General features: G+C 35.3%; 2 protein-coding genes and 1 long non-coding RNA gene across 6 annotated transcripts in view; 2 read left to right on the forward strand and 1 right to left on the reverse strand.

Annotated features, from left to right (window-relative positions):
- The window catches only part of LOC143900109 (1-phosphatidylinositol 4,5-bisphosphate phosphodiesterase epsilon-1), a 118,014-nt gene extending 104,607 nt beyond the window's left edge, over window positions 1–13,407 (forward strand). For all 4 annotated transcript variants that reach the window (XM_077411092.1, XM_077411091.1, XM_077411093.1 and 1 more), the window contains 10 exons: window positions 486–789; window positions 922–1,124; window positions 1,780–2,066; window positions 2,453–2,679; window positions 3,080–3,307; window positions 3,610–3,834; window positions 3,923–4,229; window positions 4,549–4,897; window positions 5,117–5,440; window positions 5,721–13,407. In XM_077411092.1, the coding sequence (XP_077267218.1) occupies window positions 486–789; window positions 922–1,124; window positions 1,780–2,066; window positions 2,453–2,679; window positions 3,080–3,307; window positions 3,610–3,834; window positions 3,923–4,229; window positions 4,549–4,897; window positions 5,117–5,440; window positions 5,721–7,215 (3,949 nt within the window). In that variant the 3' untranslated portion in view covers window positions 7,216–13,407. The remainder of the gene's footprint in view (window positions 1–485; window positions 790–921; window positions 1,125–1,779; window positions 2,067–2,452; window positions 2,680–3,079; window positions 3,308–3,609; window positions 3,835–3,922; window positions 4,230–4,548; window positions 4,898–5,116; window positions 5,441–5,720) is intronic.
- LOC143900123 (uncharacterized) overlaps window positions 1–19,662 on the reverse strand; it is a 140,593-nt gene that overhangs the window by 118,783 nt on the left and 2,148 nt on the right. The gene's annotated exons all lie outside the window — the stretch shown is intronic.
- Window positions 16,370–19,520, forward strand: LOC143900118 (N-acetylneuraminate lyase). Its single transcript, XM_077411106.1, has 8 exons — window positions 16,370–16,499; window positions 17,505–17,566; window positions 17,650–17,720; window positions 17,945–18,090; window positions 18,313–18,481; window positions 18,602–18,747; window positions 18,962–19,133; window positions 19,203–19,520. The coding sequence occupies exons 1-8, from the start codon at window positions 16,494–16,496 to the stop codon at window positions 19,361–19,363; spliced, it is 933 nt and encodes a 310-aa protein (XP_077267232.1). The 5' UTR covers window positions 16,370–16,493; the 3' UTR covers window positions 19,364–19,520.

Below are 19,662 nucleotides of genomic sequence, written 5' to 3' on the forward strand. Positions count from 1 at the left end.
AAAGAAGAAGATGATTCGAAATTTATCGTATTCTATGTCACGTGCAATCTGATTTGGAAATAAGAATATATCTTCGCTTTATATTCGCGGTATTAAAAACATGTTTCTTAATTTCACGTTTTTCGGAAGAAAAAATTATCTTATCAGATTTATACGTTCAAGATTATATTTCGCGGATATTTTTTCCAATTTATTTTATATCTATGTCTATGTGTGTGTTATTTGTGCTGTAAATCTTGAATTCGCCGCGTGTGAAATTATAATTACTATGTCATTAATATATCCCCTCCCTAGAAAATTGGGTTCATTAATAGTGTATCAATGATCCGTTTATAATATATTATTGAGCAATAGTATATATTAATAACACACATTTCCTACATATTTTGCTGTAACAATTTCCTCTAATAATTTATGATTTATTGCTAAATTGCGTGTTGTCGGACTACATAAGTTATGTAAGTCGCACGTTGCTCCGCTTTCAGAATATGGTACATGGGATTGTGCTGGATATTGCGAGGCCTCAAAAGACAACAGCAGCTAACAGATCGTAGATCACGCTGGTTGAAAGAAAAATATCTCCAGCTATACTTTTCTTACTTGGAACAGCCGATGGAGGGCATAGATCAGCCGACGACGGCCGATGCTATTCGCATTTTCGGCGGTCGCGACTGGTCCTCGATGGACAGCGTCGGAACGCTGTCTCCAACGAGCAGCGGCACTATACGTAGACGAAATGCTAAAGGAAAAAAAACCAAATCGATTGGCAACATTCACAGTTTGACCAAGGTGCGCGTAAACTCATCTCGCATCTTTTATAATAAACATATAGATCAGATTGTGGATCACTGCAAACATCGTACGTTATTTCGTAAATATAACCACGTTCACCGAATTGAACACTCTTTTGGTTTAACGTAGGAACTGAGTGTAAAACAGCACGACACCTCGACCTCGGATGGAGGCCTGTGCGCTACACCTCGTCGTCACATCACGGGAAGCAGAGAGTCTTTAACGAGGATTCTACCAGCGTCACCGAGAGCAAACCGAGAACGAATCCCGCCACGTAGTCCACCCGGTTCCGGCGATCGTCTCTCCAACTTGCCTTATTCCGCTTTTCAAAGGTACATTATTCTCTCACACACTTGAGTCCACTTGACATCAAATTCTCTTTATCTATTCGATTTCAAGCAAAAGATTTATATAGGCCGAGAATTATATAGATCGGGATAAAAAATCTTACAGTTCCATGTCGAATATTACGTGAAACATAAATCTGGATTATGGATTTAAGGTTTTCTCGTCTAAAAACTGAGCAACCTAAAAGCACTTCCTTTTTTCTTAAGCGAAAAGTTTCTAAAGCTGAAGTTTTTTATATTTATCATGCGTGAACAATATTTCAGATTTTTTTTTTATTAATATAGAACTAATAATATCAAAGATATAATGTAAAAAGAATCTTTTTTGACAATATACTTAAAACAACATAAAAAAAAGAAAATTAAAGTGCTTTTTATTTTTTAATTTCTAAGCACAATAAACGATATTTTTTTGGACTTCTTGATCAAATGATCGCAACTTCGTCTTTGTAGATGTTAATAATCATAATATTTTAAAAACACATTTTTAAAATTTAAAATCTTAAAAATATATACCTAAAATAAGAAAAATGTAAAGACAAAATTTTGAAATTTCTGTAAAGTATGACATGACAAATCTCTCTATTACTTGTATTATGATCGACAAATTTGCTTATACCTCGCAATAACGCATGCGTAGTTTGTTATGTGTCACCAAGGAAAAAGACAAGAACGGATCCGGTGGTATAGCCGGAGGCTTGGAGGCCCCTTGGCGCACTACTTCGGAAATATCCGAGAAGCAATTGAACTTCGTGGAATTCGTCGCGCTTTTCCGATCGTTTAGCTTACGAGCCAGGAAGGATTTGCGTGAACTCTTCGGGCAATTAGCGATAACGTGTCGTAGCCAGAGTGACGGATCGTTAAGGGACTTTAATATTCGCCCGGCGGTGCTCAGGCAGACCAGTGACGCCACTCCACAAAGAATTGGTAAGTCGATAGGAATGGAACTGACATAATTATTAAATTTTCTGTATAAATTTATATAATTTGATATAGATGCACGAGATCTTTGTATTTAATCGTGAAAATGCGATAGATAGAGAGAGAGAGAGAGAGAGAGAGAGAGAGAGAGAGAGAGAGAGAGAGAGAGAGAGAGAGAGTAGATCTCAAATACAGATATATGAGTTAACTCATTAAATAATAATTTTGAGTAAATTAGATTCAGAACACTATGAGTTTTATTATAACCCACCTAATAACATACGTTTGTCCATATTTATCGAAAGTAAAAGTCACATTATATCGGTTCTATAATTTGATTTCGATTGCTTTTTTAAAAATTAAAATAAGAAATCAACATTTTAATGTGCCAGGCTTGCTGACGAGAAACAACTCTATTGACTGTCACGAATACAAGACGGGTAGCAATCTGGAAAAGAAACAGATCTTTGATGCCATCGCGGTGGCAAGCATAATCAATAATTGCTCGGGCGTGGATACGTCGAAATCCCAAGTAATCACCCTGGCGACACTCACGAAATTTCTGGAGTCTCGACAACAAGAAAAGTTGAGCGACGATGAAATCAAAGCACTGATCAAGGTAAATATTTACGGGGTCAGAGATTCCTGCGTGGGGAAGAATGTTTGCCCGACGGTTTTATTTCTCTCCGACAAATTTTTTTTACGGATATACAGGAAATTAATATCTCCTAATATTTTGCTATTTGGCTGATTGCCATACGCAATTAATGAATGTGTTTGCGACAGTTTTCGTTCAATCTCGCAAATAAACTGCTTTTGTTGAAGACGATAAACGATCCTTCCTTTCATCCCGTTGTACCGAAATCATGATTTCAATTTGTCTTATCTGGCAATAGAAGATCCAACTTCTCCTCACGCTCATGCGACCGCCGGTGGCATTGTTATATATACGCGCGCTCATACCAATGTACAATGCGACGTAACACAATCAAACGGGCCCGGATTTACTCTCATTTCAGAGGCACGAACCGGACCCGGCACTTCGCACACAGTGGTGTTTGTCTTTCGAGGGTTTTGCGCGGTATATGATGGACAAGGACAATTATGCCTTCCCGAACGAGTATGCGACACCGTCCGAAACCGAGATGCAGCAGCCTCTGTCGCAATATTACATTGCCAGCTCTCACAATACGTATTTAACCGGGCATCAACTCAAAGGAGAGTCCTCCGTGCAACTATATTCACAGGTGCGTTGCGACTTTCAAAAATAAATTCGCGTAATAAACGAACTTCATGGAACTGGAACATGAAATATTTTTACTATAGCATTGTCACAAGTTCTTTTCATTGTAACGAATTTTGAACTACGCGCTATTATTTAATAGTCTCATGCATTATTCCTGTGAGACTTAAGATAAATGAATAAAAAATTCTTTTCATATATGTATCCAAAGTTATAAAAAAAAGTATCGGAATAAAATAAAGGAATAAAATAAAGCAATTAGCGCGAATAAAACTTATTGATCGATAACAATCAATATCTGCGCAGGTGCTCTTAACCGGGTGTCGCTGCGTAGAGCTCGATTGTTGGGACGGTGACGATGGATCCCCGCTGATTTATCACGGTCACACTTTCACTACGAAAATACCATTTCGCTCGGTCGTGGAAGCGATCGATCGAAGCGCCTTTGTCAGTTCTCCCTATCCTGTGATTCTTTCCATCGAGAATCACTGTTCGCCAAGTCAGCAAGCTCGCATGGCTCAAATATTTCAGGTAGCCGATTAATTTATCCAATAAATTATTTTCCTATTGATTGTAATTGCGCCTAAGCCAAGTTACGAGCAGAAATACACGGTTTCAGTCTGTTTTTGGCGAGAAACTGGTGACGAAATTTCTCTTCGAGTCCGACTTCAGTGATGATCCTCAACTGCCTTCGCCTTCGCAGCTTCGTTACCGAATCTTGATAAAAAATAAGAAGCTAGTGATTGATCCTGCCGGCCCTTTATCACACACGCCCCTCCCCAGTCACCGTGGGAAAATGCTTATGTCGGATCGCGCATCCTCTATGAAACAAATGCGGACCGACGTAAGCAGCACGTCCGTAGTTGAATACTTTAGCGAGGATGAAGACGACGAAGAGGACGACGATGAGGATGACAACATCGATGGTAAAAATAATACATTATCAATACTTAAGTATGCTTGGAAAAAGTCCACTATATACCAACCAGATCTATACTTCCAAGAAAGATATCGGACGTCGCTATTAATGATCTTCTGATGTTTTCAATTTTTCCTAAGCTCAAGTTAAACCTAAATATACAGCGTGCCATATTGTCATCGTCTCATCGTATCTTAACGATAAATCTTCGAGTTTAATATAATGATAAATTCAAACCCATTTTTTCCACTTGCTTGCAAGAAGCATAGTAATTGCACTTGGTTAAACACTTACGAAACGAATCGCTCGACGATTGCAATTTACAGATAACTCCATTTCGAGCTATGAAAAATATCTGGGTGGCGGACAAGTGCCGCATGGTCGTTTAAAATCGGACCCAGGAGTCGACGACAAGACGCAAAAGCAGAGCAGCCAAATAGCCAAGGAGCTGTCGGACTTGGTGATTTATCTCCAAGCAATTAAATTCCGCGGACTAAATACCATGCCAGTCGTGCCGGGAAAAATACGTCATCAATCGCATACGGGACCAGTTCAGAGGCACAGCATCGCCGGTATAGGGCCCAGCAGCATAGCTTCCTCGTCAGGATCGCCGCAATCGCTCTCGACGTCAGCCTCGATCGCGAGCGGCGGTAGCAACATCGATAATATCTTTAGGTCAGTTTCTCATTAAATGTTTTCTTTATTTATTCTAACTTATGATTGTCTTAATCTTATTCTGGTGCCTTTGTTTCTTGTTTTTTTTTTTGCATTTTCCTTTTTAAAACCTTATTTCGGCAAACCTTATTATATTTCACAATCGGCATCAATCGACGAATATATTGGCTTTGCAAATAAAAAAGATGGTATCTATTTTTTTGCTTGTAATGTTATTAGATCCACTCGTGGAATGCCGGCCTGCTTCCAATGTTCGTCTCTGAATGAGAGCTCGGCGAAAAAGATCTGTAGAAAACAGGCGATACACGTGCTCTCCCATGCAGAGACTCAACTCATTCGAACATATCCCGCAGGGATGCGTATTGATTCCACAAATTTCAATCCTGTAATATTTTGGGCTTTCGGAATCCAAATGGTTGCGTTAAACTATCAGACCGATGACGCGGGATTAAATCTGAACTCAGCCATGTTCGAGCAAAATGGTCAGTGCGGATACGTTAGGAAACCCTCGGTAATGTGGGACAAGGGACATATGATGTACAGGTGAATTTATACTCTGTTATTTCTTACAAATTTACTAAAATGCGGCAATAATAATATAATTATTTATGTAGTATACGTTCATTTAAAAAATCGATTAATTTATAAATCATAAGCAGTAGTTGCAAAATGATCTCTTTTGATCTATGTTATATTATAAAGTTTATCTTTGCTATATAAGAAAATGTTTTCATATTTTGAAAAGAAATAGTTAAATTATTTCTGAACGATCGTACGTTATCTCGAAAAATCTTCTTAAACAATCGTAAATATGTTTTGACAGGCGATTCAACCCTTGGGAGAAGGAGTTCGATGGGCTGCATTCTGCGCATTTAAGTCTCACAATAACCTCAGGACAATACGTCTCGGTTACGAACTTCGTCGCCAGCACATACGTCGAGGTCGAGTTGGTCGGTATACCGATCGACTGCGCGAAGCACAAAACGAAAGTGATCCAGAACAATGCGTTGAATCCCATCTGGAACGAGAAGTTTTGCTTCCAAGTGATGTTCAAGGATCTCGCCTTCCTGCGTTTCGGCGTTATCGAGGCAAGCTCTCATCACGTGATCGCGCAACGCGTAATACCGCTCAAGTGTCTACGGCCCGGCTACCGACACGTACGATTACGATCCTGCAAAAACAGGCCGCTAGCCCTTTCCACGCTCTTTATTTATTCTCGCTTGGAGGAGGAAAGCTTGGACTACAACACCTGCTGCCGCGATCATAAGGAGTCGTCCAAGCGTCTCTCGTCAAGCAAAGAGCCCGAGAAACTGAGCACCGTCGATCCCGGATCTTTGGGTGGAGTCACCTTGAAAAGACGAATGTTTTTTTTAATGGTCCACGTGATCCCGGAGGAGCCGGGTACCATCCTAAAGGTCACCCAGGAGAGTACTACGCAAGAAGTGATGCTACAGGCGTTGCAAAAGGCCCAGATATCGCCGGAACACGTAGATGAGTACATCTTGGTGGAGGAAGTGTACCGTGGATGGGAGAAAAAGGACAGGGAAGAGTTACCGACTCAACGCGTGCTGGACCCTACGGAACATCCTCTTCAGGCACAGGCCCAGTGGAAAGGAGACGGTCGTTTCCTGCTGAAGCGAGTAGGCGACGATCCGAGCAGTAGAGCGTGGCTCGCCTCTATCAGGAGCACGGCCGGCCACTCGAAGTTCAACGACTCCAACACGAGGGACCAATCCACCCACACATGGGACGAGGCGGACACCTTTTTGGTCTGCATCTATAACGTCTCACCGGAGATCCCTTATGCGATTCTACGCGTGCCGATAAGCAGCTCGGCGCAGGACGTGCTGGCGCATGCTCTGATAAAGGCCAGAAGAATGGAGAACCCGGCTAAGTTCGTTCTGGTCGAGGAGCTGGAATGGGGCGGCGGAATGGGAAATCGTCAACTGAGAATATTGAACGACGACGAGAACGTTTACACCACGCAGGCTTTGTGGAAGACTCTCGGCAGGTTTATTCTCAGAGAAAGAGAACAAGCGATTCCGAGACGGAACTTGTTGCCCGCGACCCTCGATCGACTCGGACTCAGCAAGGGATTTTCTGTGGGCAGATCCGTATCCCTGCCAGGATCCAGCAAAGAAAAGGTGCCTGTTTCGGAAGCACTGTCAGACCCCACTTCTAGAGGCATGAGATATCGGCTAATGCCTCGTAGACGAGAGGTTCACTCCGACGGGGAAGAGCGCGAATCCGATCTATTCAATGCCGCTATTCATCTGAAGAGGGCCTCAATCAGAAAACTAATGAGCTGGAAGTCATAGTGGCAGTCAAGGGCGACGTCGATATCATCGATCTTCGCCACTCGGAAAAGTCATCTGTAAGTTCGTAGTTCAATTACCGTGATCAGAATTTAGTTCTGATCTTGCGAAGCGTTTCCCATGTCGACGATCCTGTCGAGATGTGATCTCAAATTGAAAGAAGAGCTTGAGGATCGAAAAATTTCACTTTGTTGCAAATTTACATAATACAAGCGTACGCCCGAAGAAGTTAAAATCCGTAAGTCTTTAAGTCAAATGATAAAATGCACGGTACGATCAGAATAATTAAATATCCCATTGCGATACTAAAAAAAATATCAGGCAGAAGATGGAAAGAAATATCAGACAGCGTGTTTTTATCATTGATCATGCGGTGACGTTACGCGAGAAAAAATATCTCTGCAATAGGAAAAAAAAAAGGAAAAATCAGTCTCTTTAGGAAAAAACAGAATGATTTTTTGAAAAACATCAATGCGTCTGGAAAACAACGCGACATTCTTAAACTTGATCACGTACGCGATTATCTCCGTGATAGTTGAGCGAAATATCGAATGAACGAAATCGCCATCGCGCGCTGCAGAAAGCACCTTCGGCGAATTGAATTTTTCCCAAAACAAAATCGGACGATACCGAGATGGAGATTATTACGCCGCCATTTACAAAGATTTTTCAAGAGTTTTAAAAGAGTATAAATAGCATATCTGAAGTAACGACGTAGTACAATCATTAAGTGGCAAAGCGACGATTCTTGAGTCCCCTTAAGTTCGCACAAAAGCCAAGCATCATACTGAATTTCGTTACGTGGCAGTAAATTCGTATCAGACGCGGATCGATACGATCCGTAACTATCGCGTTCGACGGAGACGCGCTGGCGCGTCGAAAATACAAAGAATTAAATGCCACGCGTCGCGCCTGATTTTATTATTTTTGTACAACGAAGGAAGGAAGGAGATCACACCGGGCGATCTCTAAACATTTTGCCAAACGACGATTCTAAGTGATTCTAGATCCGCGACACATTCATAACGTTTAGATCGGAAGTGCTTCCCTATTTGAACGTGTTTCCGTTTGAAATATGTATATCGGATACCGCCTCTGTCTAATCGACATACCGCATCTCCAAAAGAAATTCCGCAGCTTCACGTGACTTCTCGTCATTCGTAATAAGCATCATCTTTATCATTTACGTCGTACCTGAGGTTTTTCCATCGATACGCTTTCGCGCGCGAACTCTGTAATAAAGTTATATATCGCTGTTATCGCACTTCGTTTGTTCACTCTATATTAATGTTAATAATTTCTTTCTGCGTCTAGTCGACCATGTGATAAGGAATCTGAGTATAGAATCCAATGAGAGAGATCATCGTAATGTATATTGGGAGTTGCTACTTAAAGATGGTATTTACTAATATATATTGTTAACGCTAGAGGGTAGATCGGTGTTGCATTCTCGATTACCGTTCCTCTCTCCTGACTGTTTTAGCGAGCGTATGTATATACGTAGATTATAAATACGAGACCAAGGAGTGTCGATGGAGTGGAAAAAAAACCGCGTCCGAACGTGCTATCGCTCTAATTTAATTATTTTTTCACATGACAAAAGGCATTCGCGCGTCGACGAGCTTCGTCGTACACTCGAGGGCCGGCAGCCTAATTTTATGGAAAAATAATTTCGCTAATAATGTTAATTAATTGACTAATGAGCAACAATACGGAATCTGACGTCGCAAAACAGTGAGGTCGCGAGATAGCCTTGCCCCGTCTTCCACGTCCGAATCGCTCTAAATATTTTATATTTTTTCGAGACGGCCCCGCAGACTGACTCTTTAAAGTGAATCAGTACAATTGTACGACACGGAAACGCCGAGATTTTTTAATGCTATAAAAAAATATATATATATATGAGATGTATTAGTCATATCCTTCCCCATATCGTGCTTCGCGACCTCACTGGAGACTCTGTATATTTTTCGATACCACTTCCTTTCTTATCCTCCATCTCTTCGAAAATACGTAATCACATATCCGCAGAGACCAAACGAGCGAGGCAGACAAACGAGACAAGAAATGAGAAACAAATACACAGCCCAATTACATTCGTACACATATCCCTGAGTGAGTAAAAAGAGAATGAAATAAAAAATATTACACATCATACATTCGATAGAGTAATTTCTGTCGACAAAGAGAGGCATAGATCAGCACAGTTCGAAAGCAATTGTCCTATTTGCTAGCCGTGAAAAGAAAAAGAAAAATCTGATTGGTCCAATTTGTAGATCACTAAAGAGAAACAAGATCTAAACCAACTGTACTTATAATATCGTTAGATCACAATCGTTGTAAAACACTTTCGCAGATACGTGCTGGCCAACATCTAATTTACGATCGCTATATCTACCAACGCGCCGCATTTGACAATATTGCCAGCGGTAAGGTGATCATACGTCTTTTTCTTCAAATATATTTTTCATTGCCTACAATGTTTTTGCATTTATGGAAGTACCTTTCAATCAACATATCACAATTTCTCTTTTCCGTTGTAATTTCTTCTTTTCTTCTTCTGCAGAAAATTCTGCATTACGGAAATTTATCTATATCATCTCTCTTCTTTTTCCTACTTTCCGATCTTCTTACACACGTGAGTAGCTGCGATACATGAAAATATCTCAAATGTTAACAACGGAAGACTAATAAATCGTGAAATCGCGCAACAACTCTTGGCAATCGCCCAAACATACTCTCATCACCGCGTGTAACGTATACTAAATAATAGAAGCGAGAGATCAAAGTACATTTCGGTACACTGCAACAGTATTTACCTAATATGTACATTGTTGGAAAATTTTTTGTAGATTTGTTAAAAAAGGTCCTTGTTAAAATTTTTGTGTAAAATAATCAACACATACATGTGTAGATTTAACATATGCCTGCTATGTTAATTGAACTTAACAAATTTAAAATGTAAAAAATTATTAAAATAATTTAAAGAATATGTTAAGTAACACAATTTGAACGTATTTATTAAATGTGTTAAAATTTACAGAAAAAGAATGTCGATTTTACTCAATAACAGAAGTGAAAATAAAAATTTACAGAAAAAATGTTGATTTTATTTTACAATCTTAACTTCAACATAAAACTTATGTTAATTGTTATACACATAATTAACCTCAAATTACGATGAAAATTACCTTTCTTTTCTGTTGAAATATTTTAACATAGTATCAGTGTTACTATAACACATCCATATTGTGTTAAATTAACACAAAAATTTGAGTGGACCGTTTGAGACATGCGATTTATGTTATATTTAACACAAATTTTCCAACAGTGTAGCAGCATCCTCAAGGAACATTATGTACATAGCAGTAACGAACAATGGCTACTAATAACGTTAATTAATTACTATAATTAATATTCGACGCTCCTTGGACCTCCGACTAAACCCCCGTATCAAGAGAATCATCGATTGTAAAAGGGCAGTGTCTGTATCAAACGTTGCATCACGATTGCAACGGTTGTAACCATTCGTTGTTGTGCCGCCACCGAATGTCGCAACGAGCTGTAATTTGCCAAATTCCCTCCGAAAGCACGGACGCCGTCGGCGGACAACATTGTTCCTCGTAAAATCACGATTTTAATCCTCCCAGTTAAATTAAATGACGATCATGAATTCACTCCGTTATGTGATTTTGACTTCAGTTCGATACTAAAACGACCCGCGCAAACCTCGATGTTTTGTTATGAATTATTATGTAAGTTATTAAATTATATGCAAGAGATTAGATTATCTCTATTAAATTCGAAAAATCGCATAAACGCGTATGATACCAATACGCTATTTATTCCAAATTACTTAGTTTAATCATTTCGTTAATAGCTGTCATCAACACGCATAAAATATATTTTATTACCTATTATCATTTATTATCATTATTTATTATTTAGCTTCGGATAAATTTATTCTGAAATAATAAATAAAATATTTTTTTCCCCGCGTAAGATAAAGCAAAAAATAAAAACTTATATCGATGCATAAAACGCGATGTTGTTTCACTAACATGTTCGACGGCGTACTACATGCTTGACGATATATCAATCCTTCGTGCGTCATCCCCTTTCTTCGAGGCTGACTTAAAAAAAACTCGGTAGGCGCATTTAAAAAATGGCTATCTGTATTAAAAGCGGCGCGCACACGCGAAACGATTACTTCTTAATATTTTTGGGACCACTCTGATTAAGGACACTATACCGAGCGAGCTCCCAGGAGCCGATCCTAAATGTAAACGGTACCAGTATTAAAGGCTCCTTGCTTTCTTCGTCGGTCGAGAGCGCGGACCGCACGAAGAAAGTAGGAGAAAGGAAGAAGCGCAAAGAACGAGAGATGGGCAGGATGATAGAAACCGAACGAAAGATTAACCTCGAAGATATCGAGCTAGCGAAAGGCCGAATGAATGGATGCTGGAGCTCACTTTAACGATCTACAATTCACGTCAAAATTCAGGATAGAATTCTATTTATAGTCTGACGCCCCGCGTAATACAAGATACACTTTTGGAGAATCAGAATATACATATACGCATACAAAATATAAATTGAACGTTAAAATACACGACATACAAAGTTACAAAGAGAATTCTATTCTAAAATCTGACGCGAATTATCGTCTAAAATGAGCTTAACGCAGCGGCCGGGCATATCCCTAATTGTGTACATATCCGTGATTCTTCGGTAGCTGTTACGTTATAATAAAAAAAACGCGCATAATACATATAAATATGATCGTATATACAAACATATGCGTTATTCTTGAAGGGCCGTCGAGCGGCATTTTTGTATGCGTGACATGTTTCCGAGTCAAAGAAAGGGAAAAAAACGGAAGACTATTATGCTTAATCATGAAAAATTGCGATAGTTAGTAAAATAGAAAGATTAAAAAGAGAGAGAGAGGGAGATGAATTGATTAATTAACATTTATAATTGATTAATAAAGAGATGTATATACTGGCCGCGCGCAATCGGGCTGGCACCGACTTCGCACGGTGTATCGATCTCTGATCAAACGCGACACGAGACATCTCGTTTTGCGTAATTATGAACTTTATATCACATACGTAACGCATTTATCTTGCAAGCGGTCGCTGCCCGCGTATCTCGTTAACGGCTTTCCCCGGTTCATCGTCAGTATCGCAAAGTATATCGCTATGACCGTCGAAAGAAAATTATATATGCAAGTTATAACGAACTATGCAGCAATTAGTTAAATCGCCGAATAATAATGACTATATATATATAGTTATCAGAGAGAAGGGAACCAGGTTAATCGTACTCGTTTCTTGCCTATACTTCTCTAAAACTTCATCTCGTTCAATGATTTTTAGCGTACAAGTTTATAACTATTTACAATAATTAATTTATCGTCTTGGAAACGGCACGAAAAAATGCAGAACAGAGCGCTCCTCTCTCTGCTCGTTTAACGTACTTTCAGAACGTTCATTTTGAATTCCAATTGATTGTTCAAAAATTTCAATCTTAATCCGTTTAATGCCATATTATAATTTCGTCACTAATATCTGTGACATTTTCTGTTTAACTTCCAGTTAATGTATAAATTTCCGGAAATATATTATTGTTGTACCTTCTCGTAAAATTATACTTTCCGTAGAGTTTCTCAGATACAGATTGGTCAAGATAAAAAAGATTTTTTGTGAATTTTATTGTGAGATATTATCGAGCAACGTGCCATTGTATTCCATGCATCACAATCGCTATTAAGCCGCGATGCTTGAAGAGTTAAGATGGACAATGAAAGATTTGTAAGACAAAACGTAAAAAAAAAGCTGTTACCGCTAAAGCAGAAAACTTCTTTCCTAGTACGCGTACAATATGCCGTAGCATTTCGTCACATTTAAATGACAATTATTGCAAAATAAAAAAAAGAACGAGCATTATACGAGTAGCCGCTAACATTAATAGAATTCTCTTTGGCGTTATTATGTAACTCGAGTAGCCTCCATTCTCGTTTCGAGGAACAAAGAGAAGCATGTAATACCCGTTAAATTTAAAAAAAAGCATGCGACCATCTTGGACTTATAGCGAATTTACCATTACAACAATATATTAATACTATTGACATTGTTGAGAAAAAGGATCTACATGTAAATATATAAGCATAAAGAGCATTTTTATAAATAATTGTAATTATTGTCATTTTACTCTCCACCTCTCCTCACATATCCATGCAAATTTAAATGTAAAAGATATGTGCTTTTGTATAAATTTATGGTACCTGAATAAACGGAAGATTTGTCTTTTAAATTGGTTACAATCGAATTAATTACATTTTTTTAATCACGCGAAATTTATATTAAGATATAGTTAGTTTTATCTGTTTCTGACTAAACACTTTTAATTTGAGTGAACTTTTAGATTTTAATCAGTTTTATTTTTTTCGTGAAATGTATGATTAGTGCTTTATCAAATAAATGTTTATCTGACAACAATATTTTTCTGATGAAGCGCTAATCATACATTTCACAAAAAAATAGAACTAATTAAAATCTAAAAATTTAAAATAAAAATTAAGAATTATTATTATTTGCGGTTAATTACGTGTGTCATCGTCAAAATCTACTATTTCATTTTATTCTTGTAATTTTTTTACCGTTATTTTCTATCAGAAATACTTATTCGATTTTACGTATGTAACAAAATACAAAAAATCTGAATGTTAATTACACATTCGTTTCAGCAACAACCACATTTTAATTTGTCTAAAAAATTTGAAATGTTTTCTGATATTTAATGCTTCTATCGTTGGTACATATTCTTACTCCATTAATGTTTTACAAACAAGGTGTAATCTATCTTATCAGCACTCGACGAGGAAAGTGTATTTTACTGGTCGCTGTTTAGTTCATTTCACGTCGCTGTACTTATAAGGTTTTACGTTCCTATTGCATAACACAATGTCCGTAAGTATATGACATCACTCATGACATATTCATAGCACAAATATAATCAAACGATAAAACAAATATTTAAACAAATACAAGGTTTGTAGTAGTCTGCTTTTATCATTGCATGAGACATATAAAGTAAATATAAAGTAAAGAAAAGATGCATGTCATTGCATAATTTTATGATTTTTTAGTTAATAAATGCCGCGTATGCATTGGGAATGGATTCTTTCATATTAAGCACCTTAAACATATTTCCGGAACTTGTATTGGATCTTCTTGCTGTTTGCAAGAATGGAGATATGTTAAAAGCTAAAGATATGCAAGAAAAGCTTTCAAGTTCTAGGCTGTAGCTGCTATAATGAAACATGGTAAATACTATTTTTACATCTAACAAAGCGCATTGTTAGTCAAAATCGGTTATTTGTAGGTAATCGAATCCAAGCTACAAAAATAGCAATGGCTCTTCTTACTGACATTGATGCAGGATTATCTCGTACACCACCTAATTCTATTTCTTCTGAGATTGTAACAACTATGATGAAAGATTTAACAAACTTAGGATATCAACTAAAAATTAAATATTACTAAAAATATTTCCCTTTTCCAACTTATCTCGTTTGTATAACATATTGTATTATGTAGTATATTGTATTATATCATCTCTGGTTTTCCAATAAATTATCTAATTATAAACATAAACGTTGTAACAATGTTTTCTAAAAATAAATACTTATAAAAATCAAATCTAATCGTTAAATTTATCATTAGTTTAATAAATATATATATAGTCTATACATTTTAGGAATATATTTTTAAGATCTAAAACCTAAAAAAATATTTTCCTATGAAATAAACAAATAAATCTTAAATTGAAATATATAAGTAATATATGAAATAATAGTTTTAAGCAAATTAAATCAAGAATACTGTTTTATTACACTGAGAAAAAAAATTGTTAATCCAAAAAAATATTTAGTACGATACGTTCAACTAAACATTTTAGTTAATTAATTAAACATTAGTTGTTTTAACAATTTATTTAGTTTCTTTAATCAAGAATTAATTAATTCAACTAATGTTTAGTTAACTAACTAAAATGTTTAGTTGAACGTATATCGGACTAAATATTTTTTGGGATTAAAATTTATTTTTCTCATTGTATAATATTATCCAATTAATAATTAAGATGATATAATTACACATATATAATTTGCTCAAGAGTGAACACATCGAAATCTCAAGTAAGCTCTTTAGTGACATTCATAAAATGGAGTTTGGATCAGAGGAAAAGCTAAGCGGCAATAAAATCAAGGTCCTGATTAAGACAAATGTTTACGGGCTCAGAGATCCACGAAAGAATGTTTGATCGACTGCCTCGTTTCTTTTTGACAATTTTTTCATAGATATATTCTAAATAACAAATTGAATGCTTTCTAACACTTAATGCTTTTATCTTTGACGCGCGTACTCATCTTTAAGTCCGTTGTACAATAAGTTGTACTATGTCGGTATCGGATGCCAAACGCTTGCGTACTATACTTTTGCTTATCGTAAAAAGTTATAATAAGTCGGATGTCGGTATTGCAACAGAACATGGTCAATTTCCATCTTTTTACGACTTACAAATGTATGATTTTTACGATTATAATAATAAGAGCTTACAATTTTTATTTTATAGTTTGTTTGCGTCATGAATAATAAAATTATTATTCATCAAGAAAAATATTATATAATGAAACCGATACGAAAGTAAAAAATATTTTCTAAAATATACATAAAAAAAATGTATAAAAATTTTTTAAATGTTATATGATGTGAATATGGCAGATAATATTTTAAAATTTGTGAAATTCTTTATAATTATTTATGTTCAAAATTACGTTAACTGCAGTTTTCGATGACTACCAAATGGTCTCTAATATTCATTGAAGGTTAAGATTTTATTTAACATCTTTCTGTGTTATTTTTTAAGTCTTCTTTGTAAAAGTTATCTGATTCGTGTAATTTATCCACATTAATAATAAATTGGAATAAATTACTAAAGTTATCCATTATTGTTTATGCTCAATATATATTAATGATTTAATTTTTAATTGTAGAAAATAGTTATTCAAATCTGACAAATGCGACATATGACAAACGACTAGCGACATCTGATATCGACATACGACTTATTGTACAACAGGCTTTAATGTTTCACAATAACAACCTATCTTATCAGCGCGTGACAAGAAAGTGTATATTTAGTTACTGTTTATAATTCATGCGTTTCACATCGCTGCACTCGTGTAAGGTTTTATTTCACCGTCGCACAACACAATGTCCGTAAGTATACGATATTCACAATACTCATCATATAAATATAATTAAATAATAAATATTTAACTAATGTGTAATCTTTGCGTACTCGTTTTCTAATCATTAAATATTATGTAATTATGTGTATAATTACACAAATAAGTAAATACATATGGCTCTACTAAAAAATGCGATCAACTGAAATTATTGAGCTATATACTATATACATATATCACACTTGTAGATATCGATCATGCTACCATAAATTTAAATCATATGGCAAGTGACATTTGAGTTAAAGCTATAGCTATTGAGTTAAACTATAATATAATCATGTTACGTTCCAGAAATTCTCTTATCGCATCATATTAAAATGGCAGTTATTATTTTCAGTGACAATTATACAAAAAGATTCTTAATATATCAATATTCAAATTGTAATAATATTTATTTCCTAATATAAAAACGCGTATCACGGCTATTTTTATAAATAAATCCTTCCCATAGATGAACTTTTCTTCTACATTTTCTGGTGTAATCTAATCCCTTTTTATTCTTAATTTCTCAAAATGAAAATAAGAATTAAGATTCCAAAATAAACAATTATTTAGTTCCAACAATACTAAAATAGAAGGATTTCCTTTGTTTCATATAGTCTTTATTTTTTTTAAATAAATAAGACGTAAAAATAAAAAAAAACTTGAATTTAATATTTAAGACGATTTTTTTGCAGTCCCTCTTTTAAAACTAATCATTAAACAAGAAATAAAAATTTATCTGGGACGTCGCGGCACATAATTTTTTTATATTAAATATTATACAACATTATATATATATTATTTAAATAGGGAATAAAAAAGTATATGTATATAGAAATCAAATTAATAATCTCGAGAGAGATGTATAACTATATATATATATATATATATATATATATACTATATATATATATATTCACTAGATATATTGTTAATTTAAAACTAAACAAAATAAATTACAAAGTTGTTCATAACATTAATTTTATAATTGCAGCGATTATTGTACACCTACAGAGGCCTTATTGTACCGGTATTTACTCCTTTCAATAGAGATGGGTAATTAACTTGTAGCTACAAACTCTAATACATCTAATTCAATTCTAATGACCACTTATAATGATAATATATTTATTTAATAGATCTCTTGATTTGAACATTATACCTCAATATGCAACATATTTAGCAAAGAAAGGAATCAATGGTATTCTTGGTAAGTTCATTTATTTTTAAAATCAATTTTAATTATTTAAATAATATTTAACCACATTTATTATTATTATTATTATTATTAAATTCTTGCCAAAAAAAACTTTGCATAATAATCATTTCAAAAGATACAAAAATTTATTTATTTAAAAAAAAAAGATATATAATATATAACAATTATTTTAAATAAAAGTAGTAATTTTTTATATATCATGTATTTTTTTGCAGTTAATGGCACAAGTGGTGAAGGAATGTCAATTTCTGTTGCCGAAAGGAAACTTGTTACAGAAGCCTGGGTAAAAGCAGTGAAAAAAACAAAGCAACATCTGATGATTCAAGTAGGAGGCGCTCCTCTTCCTGATGTTATCGAACTTGTAGGTGTAATTACTAATAGCAAATTCGGTTGGACGCATTAGTGCGCACTCGGTGCACATTTAAAGCCATTGTACTCTAATATTTAAAGTAAAATGAACATACACTCTTAATGTGCACTGAGGACGCACTGGTGCGTCCAACCGAATTCGCTATAACATACGCGGGGAATAACCATTAATTCCAATTCTGCGATTAAATAACTAAGTGGAAATAATTCATAGGCGAAGCACGCAAATAGTTTGAACGTGGATTCTATGCTCTGCTTACCAGAATTGTACTTCAAGCCTACTACCCCACAACAACTAATTGAATATTTGGAAATAGTTGGCAAGGCAGCGCCAAAGACACCGTTACTATACTACCATATTCCTATGTTAACTAATGTTAACAGTAAGTCTCCTTTCGGCATTTCAATATACGCATACTGGATATAATCAACTGGCATAATTGATAAGTTATGTATACACGTATCGCTGCACCATAATTATATCATGCATAAATATTTTGCAGTACACATGGGACAATTCCTTGAATCGATTGGTGATAAAATACCCTCGTTCGTGGGTATAAAATTTACTAGCGCCAACTTAGAGGAAGGAGCACAAGCACTACGTGCCGATAATAAGAAATATGTTATTTTCCTTGGCAATGATCAGGTAATAAAATAATAGTTAGCTCGTAAGGTTTAGCATAAGAAACTGACCCTTCTTGTGTAGAAAATAAATCAGAAATTGCTAGTAACTAGATACTAGGCCAGATATCAATTAGTTACTGGCTATATTTTGTCTTATTTTCTACCTGGTTTGTGTTCTTTTAGTATCCAATGTAATGTAGAAATATAATATATCGTGATCTGGTCTGATTTTCTAGTTAATAAACGCCGCGTCTGCATTGGGGATGGATTCATTCATAGTAACCGGTATAAACATGTTTCCGGAATTTATATTGAATCTTCTTGCTGTTTGCAAAAATGGAGATGTATTAAAAGCTAAAGATATGCAAGAGAAGCTTTCAAGTGCTGTAGTTGCTATAACAAAACATGGTAAATACTATTTTTACGTATGATGGAGCACTTTACGCGAAAGCAGTTACGAAAAATGATTATTTGTAGGTAATTGGGTGCAGACTATGAAAGTAGCAATGGCTCTTCTTACCGACATTGATGTAGGACTACCTCGTGCACCACTTAAATCTATTTCTTCGGAAGCTGTAGCAATTATGACAAAGGATTTAACAAACTTAGGATATCAGCCAAAAATTAAACACTCTTGAGAATATTTTTCTTTTTTAGTTTATCACATTTGTGTAATATATATTATACTATCTCATTTTAGATTTTTCAATAAATCGTTACTAATTACTTATAAAGCACAAAGCATAAATGATATATAATGCGATGTGTTTTAAAAATAAATACAAGAATCAAGAAAATCAACTATGATTTTCAAGTATATTATGTTATAATGTTTAAAATAATCGAAAATTGTAAATATTAGATAAATGTTGCATATTGTATCTCTTGTTTACCAATATATCAATTTACTAATACCAATTTACTATTATTTCAAAAA

Source organism: Temnothorax americanus, unplaced genomic scaffold, assembly GCF_048541705.1.
Source record: "Temnothorax americanus isolate GAGA-0224 unplaced genomic scaffold, ASM4854170v1 Scaffold3, whole genome shotgun sequence".
NCBI lineage: Eukaryota > Metazoa > Arthropoda > Insecta > Hymenoptera > Formicidae > Temnothorax > Temnothorax americanus.

Coding starts and splice junctions, on each gene's coding strand:
- LOC143900118 (XM_077411106.1), top strand. Junction 17,721..17,944: donor AGGAATCAATGGTATTCTTG/GTAAGTTCATTT, acceptor ATTTTTTTGCAG/TTAATGGCACAAGTGGTGAA. Junction 18,748..18,961: donor TTTTCCTTGGCAATGATCAG/GTAATAAAATAA, acceptor CTGATTTTCTAG/TTAATAAACGCCGCGTCTGC.